This window comes from Thamnophis sirtalis, unplaced genomic scaffold (assembly GCF_051295495.1).
Source record: "Thamnophis sirtalis isolate CommonGarterSnake01/CBP01778 unplaced genomic scaffold, rThaSir2_p1.2 scaffold_6, whole genome shotgun sequence".
Taxonomy (NCBI): Eukaryota; Metazoa; Chordata; class Lepidosauria; order Squamata; family Natricidae; genus Thamnophis; species Thamnophis sirtalis.
Genome location: NW_028261386.1, coordinates 92,545,081 through 92,562,609, shown reverse-complemented (window position 1 = coordinate 92,562,609; position 17,529 = coordinate 92,545,081). Strand labels below are relative to the sequence as shown.

The 17,529-nt window shown below is 42.5% G+C and overlaps 1 protein-coding gene and 3 non-coding genes across 4 annotated transcripts; all 4 read left to right on the top strand.

Moving 5' to 3' along the window:
• Nucleotides 1-6,610, top strand: RPS12 (ribosomal protein S12). The gene is made up of 6 exons (XM_087718443.1): nt 1-111; nt 312-356; nt 2,401-2,517; nt 4,670-4,772; nt 5,032-5,133; nt 6,519-6,610. The coding sequence occupies exons 2-6, from the start codon at nt 343-345 to the stop codon at nt 6,579-6,581; spliced, it is 399 nt and encodes a 132-aa protein (XP_087574569.1). The 5' UTR covers nt 1-111; nt 312-342; the 3' UTR covers nt 6,582-6,610.
• Nucleotides 4,061-4,132, top strand: LOC148045084 (small nucleolar RNA SNORD101). The gene has a single exon (XR_015697213.1). It is a non-coding gene; the product is annotated as a small nucleolar RNA SNORD101 (small nucleolar RNA).
• LOC148045083 (small nucleolar RNA SNORD100) lies at nt 4,872-4,961 on the top strand. Its single transcript, XR_015697231.1, has one exon. It is a non-coding gene; the product is annotated as a small nucleolar RNA SNORD100 (small nucleolar RNA).
• On the top strand, nt 5,816-5,942 carry LOC148045082 (small nucleolar RNA SNORA33). Its single transcript, XR_015697228.1, has one exon. It is a non-coding gene; the product is annotated as a small nucleolar RNA SNORA33 (small nucleolar RNA).
• Nucleotides 6,611-17,529: the final 10,919 nt, after the last annotated feature.

Sequence of the window (17,529 nt, the reverse complement as noted above, 5' to 3'; positions counted from 1 at the left end):
AGAACCAGACACCTATTTTCAGAAGCGGGGCTTGGGTCTTTGCGGGGGTTTAAATAGGAGCTCGGAGGCTCCACCCCTTCCTTTTCATCGGCGACTCGTGGAATTTGTAAGGTGAGCGCGCGCCTTGCTAGGCCTGTAGTTTAGTTTAGTTTAGTTTAGTTTGTTTTTTTTAAAAAAGGTTACTCGTTTCTTTTCCCTCTTCGGGGCGGGGGGGGAGGGGGGAGAGAGCCGAGGAGGAAAAGGCGGGAGGAGAAGCCACAGGGGAGTGCGTGGTTCCGAAGGTTTAACGGGGATTTTTGTCTTGTTCTCAGGAACTCCGGGAGGGAGCATTTACCACCAGCCATGACCGAGGAAGGGTAAGTGTGCGCGAGGCGGAGATGCTTAGAACGGTGTCCACGAGGCCACTGGAGGGCCGGCGCGTGCTTCCTTGTCCTAGGCATTTGCACAGAGCGCTGGATAATATCCGCTTCCTTGATTGCTTTGCTCCACGTGGTGGGGCCTAGTGCTTCCCCCCAAGAGTTCTTAAAATAATATTCTCTTTTTCTGATTTTTGCTCGCCAGTGAGTTCTGTAATCGCAGAATATGTATATGTGTGTGTGTGTGTGTGTGTATGTGTGTGTGTGTATATATATATATGTGTGTGTATATATATATATACACACACATACATACATACATACATACATACATACATATATATACACACACATATACATATTCTGCGATTACAGAACTCGAAAGTGCACCCCCCCCACCACAATACAACTCACAGTGAAGACAAAAATATCCCTAACCCAATAATCGCATTAACAAACACCCACTCCCATTATACCAGTGTGATGTTACGTGGCCATGCAAGTCCATTATACTACTAAGTTATGTGATTTTGCATTCAGGAGTCAGACTATGCACACCAACTTGATTGTAAAAAATATGATTTCTGTAATTGAGTTGTCAAAGTCTGGAGTCCCCTGCCTGATCCAGTTATCTCAGCTACAAAGTTTCACCGTTTCAGTCACAAATTGACTTCATACTTTGGTCAGTACAACTCCTATTTTGCTAAATAGGAGTTAGTGCACTTATGGAATTTGCTAAACTCCTAACATGCCTATTCTCCCTGTCATTGTATTTTTATTCTTTTATTCTCGTTTTTGTTTGACAAGTTCCAATAAATAAATGTTCAGGCATTTCATGTTATATGTGCCCGTGTGTTCACAGGAGAGAGTGATAATGAAGTTATTTTTATTATAAAGGTTATAATAAAGGTTATCTCTACATTTATATTTATCTAGATGGTACAAACATGTTTATAAATTTATCATGTAAATATATTTAGAATATATTTATGTGATCTATGCAATGTTCCTGTAACTATTATTAATTGTGGCAGAATTAATTTTATTTGCTGTGAGGTTAAAAACTGGATGTGAGATTTTATCGCTAGTGAGCAAAATAAAATAATACAGTGGCTTCAGATGGTTTTTATCCGTGGGACAGAGATGTGGTGCGTTATTTGAATTCTCCCTTAAACATCTAAAATCTTGAAGCATTGATGGAAAGGTTTTCATTACTTTTCTGTAGAGTTGGGCAGGAGGGGTTCTGTATCATTAAGGTGAAATAAACACTAGGAAAGATTTTCAGTAACTGCAGCCAAACTCAGAGCAGCATTGAGGAAAAAATAGCAGTTTCAAGTAATTATAATCAGTTTCTTCTACTTTGCTTTGAAATGCCAGTCTGTTTGGGTTTTTTAGAGTTTTATCCTACCCTTTTTTAACATATACAGTTCAGAGTGATGAACATACCAATGCTCTATTTTCCCCACAACAACCTATGAGGTGAGATGGGCTAAGTACAGTTGTTGTGGGCCAAGTCACCTAGCTGGTTGTTCATGACCAAGGCAGAACTGCAACAGTCTTCTGTTTCTAGGCTTGTACCTTAGCAGGTGCACCAAACTGACTCTCAAAAATAAAAGGACAGAATAGATTTTTTTTTAAACTTTTGTGCCTTTTACTTCAGCACCCTCTACGTCAGATGATGGTTTTTTTTTACATATATTCACTAGCTACCTGCTTGTTGGAATGCATATTTTACAGAATTAGTTTTGTGTTCTGATGACTAGAAGCGGCATAGACCTGTGTTTTGTGTCCAGATGCTTGTCTAAATCATTAATGTTTCTCGAAAGTATGAAATTATTTTTCCTCTAATTTCTAACTTGTTAAAGGACTCTTAATTTTCCTCTGTACTCATAATTCATATCTGTTTTGAACTTGTACATCCTTTTCATTGTTTAGACCTTTTGCATCCTTGTGCTTCAGGTTATCATTAGAATTGCAATCAAAATTTTAAGGAATTTCCAAGTTACATGCGTTAGCTTGCTTATTTTTATATTTTGTTACATAGCATAACTGCTGGAGGCATAATGGATGTCAACACCGCCCTTCAAGAAGTGCTCAAAACAGCACTTATCCATGATGGATTAGCTCGTGGAATTCGTGAAGCTGCCAAAGCCTTGGACAAGTAAGTGATTAGGCTGTCTCCAAATGAAGGTGGGATTGTACAGCCTATTGCTTTGATTTTGTGTGAGATTCATGTTTGCATACTACTTTTGGAAGAATCATAAGATATTTAAAGACATACATATTCTAAATGTTAAAATCTATTGTGCCAATAGTTCTGTTATCAGTGTGCGGTGAAATTAAATGTGGGACTTAAATTGCAAATTTCCTTCCTTACACTGCAAGGTAAATGCTGACATGATTGACCCAAATGTGTTGTTAGTGATTAGTGTAAAGTATGTTATGATACATCAATTCCAAGCTTAATTCAGTTTCAGTTGGGTTCAGTCTTGTGTTCCTGGTATGGGACAAATTGGTGAAGGTCTTACCTTCCTTTTCTTTGCTGTGTTTTCATTTCATTTCTTTCAAAATATCCTGAAAGATGCCCCAGAATGAAATTTAGAAATCTTTGGCAGTTATATTGGAAAGGGGAACAAAACATGCTGCTGTTACTGCTTCCTCCAGCAGTACAGATAGTTCTCAGCTTACGACCACAATTGAGCCCAACATTTCTGCCAAGTGAAAAATTTGTTAAGTGAGTTTTGTCCCAATTTATAACATTTCTTGCTGCAGTTAAATGAATCAATGATGTTAAGTTAGTAACATGGCTGTTAAGTGAATCTCGCTTCCACATTAATTTTGCTTGTCAGCCGGTCACAGAAGGTGGTCACGTGACCCCAGAACACTGCAAGCATCATAAGTATGAATCAGATTCCAAACATCTAAATTGTGATCACATGATCATGGGGATGCTGCAATGGTCATAAGTGTGGGGAATGGTAATGTCACTTTTTTCAATCCCATTGTAAATGAATGGTAACTAAGTGAACTGTTGTAAGTCGGACTACCTGTATTCTTCTGTACATACCGGATCCTAAAAACGTCTAATTGTTTGAGCCCAGTTTGGTGCTTGAAGAGGGTGTGTAATGTAGAGAAGCTATATCTTCCAGGCTTTCTACTTACTCCTCCGAAAAATACTGTGTTCAGTAACAAGATGCAATAATAACACCCCATCAACATCTTCCCTAACATGAAATGCATTTTTCTGGGACCATGTAACTATATTTTAAGGATCTGCAGGCCATTATATGTATAAATTGGTCACTTTGAGTAGTCTGCGTATGGATTAAAGCACACATGCTTTATATGTGTACTAAACTAGAGCATATGGTTGGTCTCTGGACAGAGACGGCATATGACTTGATCCAGAGAGGGATAAAGGGGAAAGGAGAGCCAGTAGTATGTGATGAGGTAAAGTAGGTTCATTGGATGGCTACATGGAAGTGATGATAGAAGGATAAAACTGGCCATCAGATAAATTAATTAAATGTAGTTGGGAAGATGGGAAAATAGCCGGTAGGCTGAGCTGGTATAGTTTAATAGTGGGATGCATTTCAGATTTCAGCCAGAGGGCAAAGATGGATGTACTGTCATACTAACTAATTTTAGAAAGTGGCCAGGTGAGCAGCAAATTGTATATTAGATTCAAAGATAAGAACTACAGTGTTTGAATGATGACTTCATGAAAGTCGGATACCCCTTCACTCTTTATGAGTGACAATGATAGTCTGACAAACCTGTATATAAGAGTTTATTTGGTGAGTAAACAAGCTAGAAACAGCATAAACCTAAAGGTCATTCTTTGAATGACTAAGTGGTTATGCTAGATTTACCCACTTCTGAGTGGTAAACAAATGGATTTTGTTAAAAAATGACTTAAAATGGAATTGGTGAATGATAACTGGTTTTATCATTGATTATTATTATTATTATTATTATTATTATTTAATTATTATTTAATTATTATTTAATTATTATTATTTTCATAAACATATTACATTTAGTCAGTTACTTAGTATTACAAATTTCTCTGTGAATTAAACATAAAACTTCACAGAAACATTTTAGCTCTTTTTCATCTTTCTATACCACCTTCCCAAAATCTATTTCTGTAACACAATTAGGAAATGATTGAAAATTATGACTTGGACTTTGTGGTTGTAATCCCCTCAGTCTTCATATTTTACACCTTACAAATAACAATTTGATCCAAACAGCTATGTTAAGGAAACAGGTTATTTTACCAATTTTATTTGATAATTTTTCCATTTTAGACGTCAAGCCCATCTTTGCGTTCTTGCATCCAATTGTGATGAACCTATGTATGTGAAGCTGGTTGAAGCTCTTTGTGCTGAACATCAAATCAATCTGATAAAGGTAACAGGTCTTTTACTTAGAATTGGTAATGTGCGACAAGTAGTTTATAGTAAAATTATGCAACTGTTTGGGATTTCTTGGTTAAAACAAGTTAGTAATGCTGTACGGTGATGATAACTTGGCTCCCTCTACTGAGAATTGTGAGGAAAACAACCACAAATTGTTACCCTTTTGATCTGAGTGTACAGCTGCTGTTGATTCTGTCTTTATTACACTGTATTGTTAGCACTTCTAACAAAATGCAAATCTCTCTTGACAGGTTGATGATAACAAGAAGCTTGGTGAGTGGGTAGGTCTCTGCAAGATCGACAGAGAAGGAAAACCTCGTAAAGTTGTGGGCTGCAGTTGTGTGGTTGTTAAAGTAAGATAACATGTTCTTTTTATTTTAGATTATTTGTGTTTATTCAATTGTATACTTGTACAGGCTCCTTAAAACTGCAAGTACTACATATCCTTTTGAGTACTACATTTAAAGTACAGGTAGTTCTTGCTTAATGACTGGTCATTTAGTGACTGTTCAAAGATATGGACCTTCTCAAAGCTATTTAGGACTCAGTTCCAGAGTTCTGGCAACCAATTATAACCTATCAGTCATGTGATTGAATTTTGGGCATGTGACAGGCAGCTCACATTTAAAGCTTTTGTAGCAGTCAAACAGCTTTAATAGGACTGTCATAGGACTGTAACTGGGTATTTTTTGCCAGTTTATGGCAAAAAAGCACCCACTGAATAAGTTCATTTTAATGGTCGTGACCCAAAAAAAGTGTAAAATCAGGCACAGTCAAATGGTCCCCCAATTAATGAGTGCTAGTTCCTAAAACTAATTCCTAACTCAATTGTCATAAGTTGAAAACTACTTTTATTTCTGCCATATAGAAGTTGCTTTGTTGCTCATAAATAGTAGAAAAAAGTGGAAAAGCGCTTTTTGGGAGATGTTAGTCTGTATAACAAGACAACAAGTGTGGCAGATAAATAATGTTTTCTAATGTTCTATTGCCTTTGCATTCTTCTAAATTATCACAGTTGTTTAGTATACCAAGGAGCTGCCAGTAAGACAAAATCTGCTTAACTTACAAATGTTCTGCAGAAGATCATTGCTGGCAATAATAATGCCAGAGCACGAGCCTTGAAGACTTTGTAGTCATTGAGGTCCCAGTAACGGCCACATTGATATCTTATAGAAGGATTTTTCTTTTACCCTAAAGCAGTGGTCCCCAACCTTTTTATCACCGCGGACCAGTCAGCCTTTGATAATTTTACCGTGGCCCACTGAGCGCGTCGATGACCAGCGCTAGTAGCGTAGCCTTGCGCAGGCGCAGTTCAGTATGGCTAGCGTAGATAGCATAGCACAAACTGCGCCTACGCAAGGCTACGCTACTAGCGCTGTCTACGCTAGCCCTACGTAGCTGCGTAGGCGCTCTTAGGTTTTTTTCAGGAATCGGCCGGCCGCTGCAGCGATCATGGCCCCTGGCCGCTGCAGCGATCATGGCCCCTGGCCGCTGCAGCGATCATGGCCCCCGGCCGCTGCGCGGCCCGGTGCCAGGTACTCCACGGCCCGGCACCGGTCCGCGGACCGGGGGTTGGGGATCACTGCCCTAAAGGATATGGTTAACAACTGCTAACCTAAATTGCCTTTTTTCTTGATTCTGCAATTATAATAGATCACTAAATACTTACTACTATGGTCACTATGTAATTGTTTAAATCAATAATTTACTGGAATACTAATATATTGTTTTGTTGTAGGACTATGGAAAAGAATCTCAGGCCAAAGATGTCATCGAAGAATACTTCAAGTGCAAGAAATGAACAAATAAAATACATTTGAGCTGACAGTATATTTGTATTTTGCTGGTTTATGATGAGTTTCAATTATTTATATAAGTTTATAAGCGATGAACAATGAAGAAAAAACATATGGTACAATAAAGTATAAAATTGAATCAGTGATACAACAATATAGTCACATGGTGATCTACAATTGCCTTACAAATCAAAAGTTTTTTGAAATAACAGGTAGACCTTGCTTACTAACCACTTGTAGTGACTGAAGCTGCAACAGCATGAACTAATAATGTTTAGAAGGCAGGTCCTTGAACTTCTGACCATTGCGGTGTCGCTGTGGTCACATGATTTGTGCTCCAAGCTCTTGGCAACTGGCTTGCAGTTACGGTTGCAGAATGGTACTGTCACATGATCACCATTTGTAACCTTCCTGTTGGCTTCCCACAAGCAAATTCAGATTTCAGAAAATGAATATGGCTGCCCAATTCGCTCTGGGTGACCCCAGGCGCTTTATTCCTGAAGAGCTGTTTACATGCTGAGCTGACCTGAAGTTTTATTTTTACAAAACAGTTGTAGCCTGCTATGGTTAAGCAAACTAAATTTTCCAGGGGTCACAATTGAATACAATAGTTAAGAATATTTCATTTTTTAGCATTTTTTTAGCATTTTAGCATTTTATTAAGATTTATAGGCCGCCCTTTTCCCTGAGGGGACTCAGGGCGGCTTACAATCACGGGAGGGGGTGCAGTATCAAAAGACAAAACAAAATGTGAACAAAAGAAAAATAATAAAACACAACTTTCATTCAACAATCAACACTCGGGCGGGTAAATTGGGAACCTATCCCCAGGCCTGTTGGGAGAGCCAGGTCTTGAGGGCTGCGCGGAAGGTCTGGATGGTGGTGAGGGTACGGATCTCGACGGGGAGATCGTTCCACAGGGTCGGAGCTGCAACAGAAAAGGCTCTCCTCCGTGTAGTCGCCAGTCGACTGACTGGTGGATGGGATTCGGAGGAGGCCCAGTCTGTGCGATCTAATCGGTCGAAGGGAGGTAATCGGCAGAAGGCGGTCTCTCAAGTACCCAGATCCACTACCATGGAGTGCTTTAAAGGTGGTCATCAGTACCCTGAAGCGCACCCGAAGACCGACAGGTAGCCAGTGCAGCTCGCGGAGGATGGGTGTAACATGGGCGAACCGCGGTGCGCCCACTATCACTCGCGCGGCTGCATTCTGGACTAACTGCAGTCGCCGGATGCACTTCAAGGGCAACCCCATGTAGAGCCCATTGCAGTATTCCAGCCTAGAGATCACAAGGGCTCGAGTGACTGTTGCGAGAGCCTCCCGGTTTAGGTAGGGCCGCAACTGGCGGACCAGGCGAACCTGGGCAAATGCCCCCCTGGTCACAGCTGACAACTGGTGGTCAAAAGTCAGCTGTGGATCCAGGAGGACTCCTAAGTTGCGGACCCTATCTGAGGGGTATAAAATTTGACCCCCCAGCCTAAGTGTTGGAACATTAGCCAAATTGTTGGGAGGGAAACACAACAGCCACTCAGTCTTGTCCGGGTTGAGTACCAGTTTGTTAGCGCTCATCCAGTTCTTAACGGCCTCAAGACCCTGGTTCATCACGTCCACCGCTTCATTGAGTTGGCACGGGGCGGACAGATACAGTTGCGTATCGTCCGCATATTGGTGGTATTTTATCCCGTGCCTCCGAATGATCTCGCCCAGCGGTTTCATGTATATGTTAAATAGTAGGGGGGATAAGACCGAACCCTGCGGCACCCCACATGTTAGGGGCCTCAGGGACGATCTCTGCCCCCCGACCAACACCGACTGCGACCTGTCCAAGAGGTAGGAGGAGAACCACTGCAAAACAGTGCCTCCCACTCCCACCTCCCGCAGTCGTCGCAGAAGGATACCATGGTCGATGGTATCGAAAGCCGCTGAGAGGTCAAGGAGAACCAGGATGGACGCATAGCCTCCATCTCTGGCCCTCCAGAGATCATCGGTCAATGCGACCAAAGCGGTTTCTGTGCTGTAACCAGGTCTGAAGCCGGACTGGAAGGGGTCAAGATAACTAGCTTCCTCCAAGGCCCGTTGAAGCTGGAAGGCCACCACCTTCTCCACAACCTTCCCGATAAAGGGGAGGTTGGAGACAGGACGAAAGTTGTTTAAAATGGCTGGATCCAAGGATGGTTTCTTCAGGAGGGGTCTCACCACCGCCATTTTGAATACGGCGGGGAAGTGCCCCTCCCGAAGGGAGGCGGTCACGACCGCCTGGATCCAGCCATGTGTCACCTCCCTGCTGTTGGCAACCAGCCAGGAGGGACACGGGTCCAGAATGCAGGTGGAGGCACTTACAGCTCGAATGGCCTTGTCCACGTCCCCAGAGGCAACATCCTGGAACTCAACCCAGAGATGATTTGCCAAGTAGTCCTCCTGTGTCTCGGCTGGATCTACTGCGGTGGAGTCCAAGTCCGACCGAAACCGAGCTACTTTGTCCGCCAAGAACTGAGCATAGTCCTCAGCCCTACCCTGCAAGGGGTCTCCCGCATCCCTCCTATTAAGGAGGGAGCGGATTATCCTAAACAGGGCGGCTGGGCGTGACTCGGCGGACGCTACCAAGGCAGAGATGTGTGATCTTTTGGCAGCTCTTAATGCCCGGACGTAGTCCTTGGTGCAGGTAGTCAGAAGTGCTCGGTTCGCCTCGGACTTATCGGACCTCCACAGGTGCTCTAGGCATCTCCTCCGGCGTTTCTTCTCCCGGAGCTCCTCGGTGAACCAAGGAGGTCTCCGGGATCCACTGACCCGGAGGGGCCGTAGTGGCGCAATCCGATCAAGAGACTCCGCCGCCGCCGAATGCCAGGCGGCAACCAGAGTCTCCGCCGAACTGTGGGCGAGAGTATCAGGAATAACCCCAAGCTCCGTCTGGAACCTCAACGGGTCCATAAGTCGCCTGGGGCGGAACCACCTGGTCGGTTCCTCCTCCCTACGGTGGGGGTTTGGCCTCCGGAAGTCAAGCCTCAGTAGGCAGTGGTCTGACCACGACAGGGGTATGATCTCATTACCCCTCAGACCAAGATCACACATCCACTGCTCCGAGAGGAATACGAGGTCGAGCATGTGACCCGCTGCATGGGTTGGGCCCCGAATTACCTGGGTCAAGCCCATGGCTGTCATGGAAGCCATGAACTCCTGCGCCCCATCAGAGCGTTCACCGAGCGATGGCAAATTAAAGTACCCCAGAACTATAAGCCTGGGGAACTCAACTGCCAGCTCGGCTACTGACTCGAGGAGCGAGGGGAGGGATGCTGCAACGCAGTTGGGAGGCAGGTACGTTAGCAGCAAACCCACTTGACCCTTGAGGTCCAACTTTATCAGCAGGGACTCACACCCGACAAGCTCCGGAGCAGGGACCCTACGAGGTAACAGAGACTCCCGGATGTCAATTTCAAATTGACTGAGCTACAGAGAAGTCCCATGATAATCACTGATGAGTGATTCTCAATTGCTCAGCCAAAGTAGCAATTTTTGTGCTGAATTGGAGTAACTTGAATTTGAACTCCATATTTTGTTAATATTTTATTTAAAATTACAAATTTGGGAGTGGTGCAAACCACAATGAACTATAGAACTAGGGTTTATGTTTGTGTTTTTACATCATTCCTATATTTCTTGGCATGAATTCTGTATAGAAGATTCAATTCCATAAAAAGAATCCTTTTGATTAAAGAGATTTTTGTACAGAAACTAGGTTTGAAAAACATTTTTAGCCCTAGAGAGTAGGCACTCAATATCTGAAATACTATGAATGGAAATTCATAGTATTCATTAATTTGTAAATGAAATAAGGGTGATGTCCAAGAATTTTGGAGAGGTAAATAGTATTCAGTTGGGAAACTAAAATGAAATGGGTCGTTTGTATAAAACCAAGTTTGTGATATGTGCCATAACAAATGATTACATAAAGAAGGATAACATGAAATTGGAGCTACTCAAAACATTCAAAATGTATTGTGAATGAAACACCGCCATTTCCCCTATTCTATTTAGGATAGTTGCTTCAGGGATTCCCCATTCTCATGCATGCACAATATTTATAAATTTAATATTAAATTTATCTAGACTTACATTATAGACAGACAAATCCTAGTTTTGTGAATTTCCCGGGCAATCCTTTCCACAGCCTTAAAAATTACAAGCTGTTGATTAATAGCAACATTTGCATTAACCATAGAACTTGCATTTTATTTTGAAACATTTAAATTGTTCAGAAACTACATGGTGGTGTGATGGTGCAATTAGATTTTTTTAAATTGGTAATAAATCAGGAAACAATTACGGAGATTCATAACCTCCACAACTTTCTGAACTATAAGGAGAAAGGACTATAAACTTCAAACCATCACAGGAAATAGTATAATTCAATAGCAGCTCTAGACTGTTCTCTTTGGACTTACCTAAGGGTTGGTTCACTGACGTATCCTATTTGACCAAGTTGTTTTAAGATTAAGCTTGATGCAGGACATAACAGTCACTTGTTTGATTCAAGCTTTTACAATTTGTTTTTAAACTCTTACAATGTATTCTTCAATTTTAAACAGGTTGAAAAAAATTGTTAATTCACTAAGCATGTTTACAATTTAGCGAAGTGAACAAGAACTTGTTCAGCAGAATAGCTGGCAAGTTGACAAAAGATTGCTTGATACTGAAGAAAATAGAGTTCCCTCTGTATTGTGGTTTTATGGTTGCCTTGAAAATGGGCTGATTCTGGCAATGAGATATTGCAATAGCATGTTACTACACTAGCATACTATTACCTCCGGGCTAAATTTATGAGTCTTTAAAATTGATTTGTAGGAATTAAATGGGCTAGATTGTGAAGAATTTGAAAAAGAAATTAGAGGCACTTCAGACATAACAGATAAGAAAGATTAGTAACTTCATGAGCGGCATTATAGTCTGAGCTGGAAAAAGTTTAGAATTGAAACCATTCATAGAGAATCTACCTTCAGAAACTAATAAAAGGGGTGGTGGAGGTGTGTATTAACATTTTCCAGGATTCTTTAGCTTACCTAATATTTGCATTAAAACTTAGTGAAATTTCTAATAATTAATCGTAGTATGGGGCTTGACATCAGTGACATCGATTTTTTTGGCTTCGTTCCCCCTCTGCTGTTAAAATTTTACATTGTTCCAGAGTACCAAGGAAATGTTGGATTAAAACTAACCAGCATAGTGGTTGATACATGTGGTTGCAAGAGAAACCTAAACCATACAGTGTAAAACAGTTCAATGCTTTTTCTTTAGACTTCCCTACAGCAATACAATAATGTTGAATCATTAGTAATATTCTTAAAATGAATATGCTTCAATAAGTTGTTGATTACAGTTGCAAAACATTCTATCTGACCATGAAATACATGCATGAGCAAAAGCTGCCAATTATATCAGATTGTCCCTTTAGATCTGATAGAGAAGGTAGTTACCATTTTCCAGGGACTTAAATTTGGGGGAGGTGGACCTTCTTAGCTGTGGCACTTACCTTGTGGGACATTCTCCTGCTGCCCCCCTCCCTGGGTTAGGCTGGTTCCACCCCTATTGATGTTCAGTAAGTCCCTCAAGACGTGGTTATGTGTCACCAGGGCTAGGGAATCTATAATACAGATTGCATCTATTTTGTGATTGTTATAATATTTTAACTTTTAACAGTGACTTCATGTAGTTATACGACTAAGGTGACCAGATTTTCAGATTGGTAAAGAGGGACACCATTGATGGGGGGGGGGGGGCAGCAAAAAATTTATATTTTGTCAAAAGGTCACCCAAGGCAATTATATGACCCCAGGACACTGAAAGCATCATAAATATGAATCTGTTGCCAAACATCAAAATTTTGATCACGTGACCATGAGGATGCTTCAACGGTTGCTAAGTGTGAAAAATGGTTGCTAAGTGTGAAAAATGGTTGCTAAGTGTGAAAAATGGTTGCTAAGTGTGAAAAATGGTAATCAGTCACTTTTTTCAATGCCGTTGTAACTTTGGTCACTAAATGAACTGTTTGAAAGCTAAAGCTAGCTTGCATTATGCTAGCTTACATTTACAAGAGAGAGAAGCTAAACTCCTTATTAGAATTGAAATAGAAATGAGTAGAGTAGAGTAGAGTAGAATAGTTTATTAGCCAAGTGTGATTGGACACACAAGGAATTTGTCTTCAGTGTACATAAAAAAAATAAAATACAATACATTCATCAAGAATCATAAGCTACAACACAGTGATAGTCTCTCTCTCACACACACACATACACACACAAACACAAATACTTAGAGCAAGAAAGAGTTGGAGAGATCCGTGCTCTTTGCGAGCTTGGAAAGCGGGGGATTATGCCGTCATGGCCAGCCGATCCACCCACCCACCCACCCCGTCGACCACCTCCATCCCTGCGCCTCAAACCCTCTTCCTCCCCTCCCCTCCCCTCCCCTCCAAAACTCCTCGGGGCAGACGGCGAAGGAGGGGTGGAGGTAGAGGCGTTCAGTTTTTTAAAACAAGACGGGGGAAAAAAAGAATTGAAAACAGTAACGAGAGAGACGAAAATCAGAGTATCCCAAAAAAAACCAACCCAACACTTTTTGTGTTGTTTTCCGTGCTTCGCTCCAGGATCCAGATGAGGAAGGCTACGGCCATTCCCAAAACTTTTTTCCTCTCCCTCTTTCTCTCTCTTTTCCCCCCACAAAAAGCAGGACGTAATAGAGCTGTTTCGAGTCCCGATCAGTCGGGATCCATTCAGAATCCTCTTGCCGCCAAACTCTTAAAGCTTTATCAACTCTACAACAAACCCCTTTTTCTCCCCTCTCCTCCCCTCCTTCACTCGGTCACTCCCCCGAAGTTGAAAACTGAGCGGGGCAGCGATTCCCCTACGTGCTTCAGACACGTTGGAGAGAAGTGGGGTTCACCTCTCGCTTTCTCCCCGCAACTTTAAAGGAGCGCGTGCGCGGGCCGTGGGGAAAACGCCTCCAAGCAGTCCCGCAGAAACAACCGTGGGAGAGAAAAAGACCTTTTCTTTTTTTCCCTTTCTTTTCCTTTCTTTCCTTTTCCTTTCTTTTCTTTCTCCTGCAGACACACGCCCCAAATTTTTGCCGATTCTTAACCGCCATTGGGGGGAGTGGAGAAAGTGGAAAAGGCAATATTCTATCCTATCTGGAATAACACGGGGGATTCTCAGTCATCCTGGAGTCTTCCCGCCCGGATGCCCAAAGCCTTCCAGCCCACCCGGGGTGAGTCAGTTGCGGTGCAGCCAGTGGTGAGCAGGAAGGTTTTTGGACAGCTCCTGAGTGGCGGGTGTCTGGGCGGGAAAAGCCGGTGGGGGTGGCGGTGGCATCTTCGCTGCGGACCTTCCCTCTTTTCTCCCTCCCTTCTTCTTTTTCTTCCTTTCTTCTTCCATCTTCCTCCTTCTTCCATTCTTTCTCATTCCTTCCATCTTTTCTCCTTCCATCTTCTCCCTCCTCCCTTCTTCTTTTCCTTCCCCCCTCCCTCCTTCCTTCCTTCCTCTCCTTCCCACTCCTTGCAACTGCAATCGGAACCGCAGACAGGGAAGAAGAAGAGGAAGCAGTGGCCGAGCCAAATCCTTTTGAGAGGGGACGGGCGCGACCTGGGAAGCGTCGGCACGGCCTCCGCCATTGCTAATCGCGCCCGTCCCCTCTCAAAAGGATTCAGCTCGGCCACCACTTCCTCCTCTTCTTCTTCCTCCACCTCCTCCTCCTCCCCGTCCATGGTGGCAGTCACAGGATGGGGTGGCGGCGAGAGAGAGAGAGAGAGAGAGAGAGAGAGAGAGGGTTCCGTCCAGTGAGAGTGGAAGTTCTCTGCGCGAGGAGCAACACCCTGGAGCGACCACGCCTCGTGGACTCGCAACGGCGGGCTCGGGCTCTGGAAGAGGCGGAGGGAAAGAAGGCGGCGGCAGCGGCGGGGGGACCCGCAGCTTGGTGGGTGTCTCCTCACGGGATGGAACCCTCTCTCTCTCACTCTCTCTCGCCGCTGCCCCATCCTGTGACTGCCACCATGGACGGGGAGGAGGAGGAGGTGGAGGAAGAAGAGGAGGAAGCGGTGGCCAAGCCGAATTCTTTTGAGAGGGGATGGGCGTGACCTGGGAGAAACAGGGAAACAGTTACCAGTTAAGCTGCAGCAAGCAAAAGACGAAATAAGCGGACTCCAGCCAATCAGTGAGCTGGCTGGTGGAAAACTTTAAGCACAGGCACGCCGCATGCTTAAAGTTTTCCATCCCAGCCAGCTCACTGATTGGCTGGAGTCCAGGCCAATCAGTGAGCGGCAGGCTGGGCTGGCTTAGATTTTTAGTGTAGATAGATAGAACGGAACGAGCAAGCAAGCTAGCAGCTGATGGGCGGGGGAGCGAGCGAGCTGCGAGTGCCAAAATAAAGAGGGTTTTTTTTAGAACGGCCCGGGACGCGGGAAAAATTATTGAAAGGCATGCCTGTCCCGCCAGATGTGGGACGTCTGGTCACCTTATATATGACTGTTTTTGTATATGCACTTTTTTGTTGGATTTTTTTTTAATTGGACTGCCCAGGATCACCTTCAATGCAATGGGCGGCCATATAAATTGGATTTAAGAAAAATCAATACAATTTTGTTGTTTTGAGCTGTTTGTGGAACCGATAGTTTTAATTTAAATAAAGGCTACACACTTTCTGCAAAGGGGGACAGTGGCTCAGTGGCTAAGATGCTGAGCTTGTCGATCAGAAAGGTTGGCAGTTTGGCGGTTCAAATCCATAGTGCTGCATAATGGAGTGAGATCTCGTAAATTCGAAAGCATGTAAAAATGCAAGTAGAAAAATAGGAACCATCTTTGCTGGGAACTGCTCCGTGTGCCAAGGAGCCAAGGTGGCGCAGTGGTTAAATGCAGCACTGCAGGCTGACTGCTAGATCAGCAGTTCAGCGGTTCAAATCTCACCAGCTCAGGGTTGACTCAGCCTTCCATCCTTCCGAGGTGGGTAAAATGAGGACCCGGATTGTTGTTGGGGGCAATATGCTGACTCTGTAAACCGCTTAGAGAGGCCTGAAAGGCCTATGAAGCGGTATATAAGTCTACTGTTATTGCTATTATTGCTATTATTGTGTGCCTTCAGCGTTTAGTCATGCTGGCCACATGACCACAGAGACGTCTTCAGACAACACTGGCTCTTCAGCTTTGAAACGGAGATGAGCACTGCCCCCTAGAGTCAGGAATGACTAGCACATGTGCAAGGGGAACCTTTACCTTTTTACACACTCTCTATTGGATAAAATAACTACTCCTGTCTAAACAGGATGTTGAACTATTTTGAGGACTTCCTTCGGTTCCATAGCTTCCTGTTGTGTTATCAGACATACTTCCAGGTATGCTTGGAATGCAATACAGAAACGATATGAGATATGATGTGCCTAAAGCACATAGGTTTGTGTTGTTGAGAGGATAGGGATGTTAGATACAACCAAGTCTAATAGGCTGCATGATAAAACTATACACAAGGGGACTTTGTAGACTTTTCAGATGTCACTCTATTTTACAATTTTTGTATACCATGAACAGAAATAGCTTGGGGAACTACTTTTTCCAGTAAATGTCCAGTCAGCCTTTTTAATGCATTCTGTTTTATTTACATACTTCTATAATAGATGCCATAAAAAGAAATCACCAAGGCACTTGAGAAAGGAAGATTTGGGGGGGAGATGAAAAAGTGAAACAGCAGGTGGCAGCATTGATATAGGTCTGCAGCAGTTAATGCTTATGCAGGGTAGAGGAGACTAAATGGATAGTCTTGAATAGGAGCCCAGCAGGTACTCCAGTGTTCCTTTCAACTGTCTTCTTAGAAAATAAATTAGAATATTTTTTTTAATTGAAAATTTTTTAAAAAAGAATTTACAAATATTTACCTCCCTCCCCCACCCTCCCCACCTGAGCCCTCCCCCCTGACCCCCCCCCCCCGACTTCCCAGAGCAAATACAGGGTATAAATCTTTAACAATTATATTCTAAAATAAACTAAAAATAACTTGGCTTCATCTTTCATTTATGCTTTAACTCCTCTTTTGTTAAGCTAACTATAAACAAATTAAATCATTTTTTGCTTTTTCAATCATAAGCTATCTGGAATTTTTTAGTCCCGTATTTATTTTGAATATAGTCAATCCATCTTCTCCACTCCAGTTTATATTTCTCATCTGAATGATTCTTAAGATATGCTGATATTTTAGCCATCTCTGCTAAGTTTGTTACTTTTAATGTCCATTCTTGAATAGTAGGCAAATCTTCCTTCTTCCAGTATTGCACCACCAACAATCTCGCTGCCATTTTTAGGTTCAAAATCAGATTAGTCTCTATAACAGTACAATCAGTAGTTATACCTAATAAAAATAACTGAAGGGTAAACTTTATCCTCTTTTTAAAAATATTTTGCATAATCCACCATATTTTTATCCAAAATGCTTTAACCTTTTTGCAAGTCAACCATATATGGTAATATGTAGCATCAGTACAATCACATATCCAGCATTTAGGTTGTAAATTCGGATACATGCAAGCCAATTTTTTAGGATCTAAGTGCCATCTATAAAACATCTTATAAAAGTTCTCTCTCAGGTTTTGGGCTTGTGTAAATTTTACATTTCTTACCCATATCTTTTCCCAAGTGTCCAACATTATTGGTTCTTCAAAGTTTTGTGCCCACTTTATCATACAGTCTTCAACTAATTCTGTTTCAGAATCCATTTCTATTAGAACATTATATAACCTTTTTATGTGCATTTGACTTTGATCCCTGATTTGTTTTAGTAGATTGTCCTCATTTTGCATGATACCAATTTTCGGATCTTTTTTCCATCTAGCCTGCAACTGTCCATATGAAACCATGTTTGAATTACCTTTTCCTCTTTTAATACATTCAAGGGTTTTAACTGAAACACACCTCTTTCTATAGTAAG

Bases quoted from the DNA above. Each gene is read 5' to 3' on its own strand.
- RPS12 (XM_087718443.1), top strand. The intron at 2,518-4,669 runs GTAAGTGATTAG...TTTCCATTTTAG, and splicing joins GCTGCCAAAGCCTTGGACAA to ACGTCAAGCCCATCTTTGCG. The intron at 5,134-6,518 runs GTAAGATAACAT...GTTTTGTTGTAG, and splicing joins GCAGTTGTGTGGTTGTTAAA to GACTATGGAAAAGAATCTCA.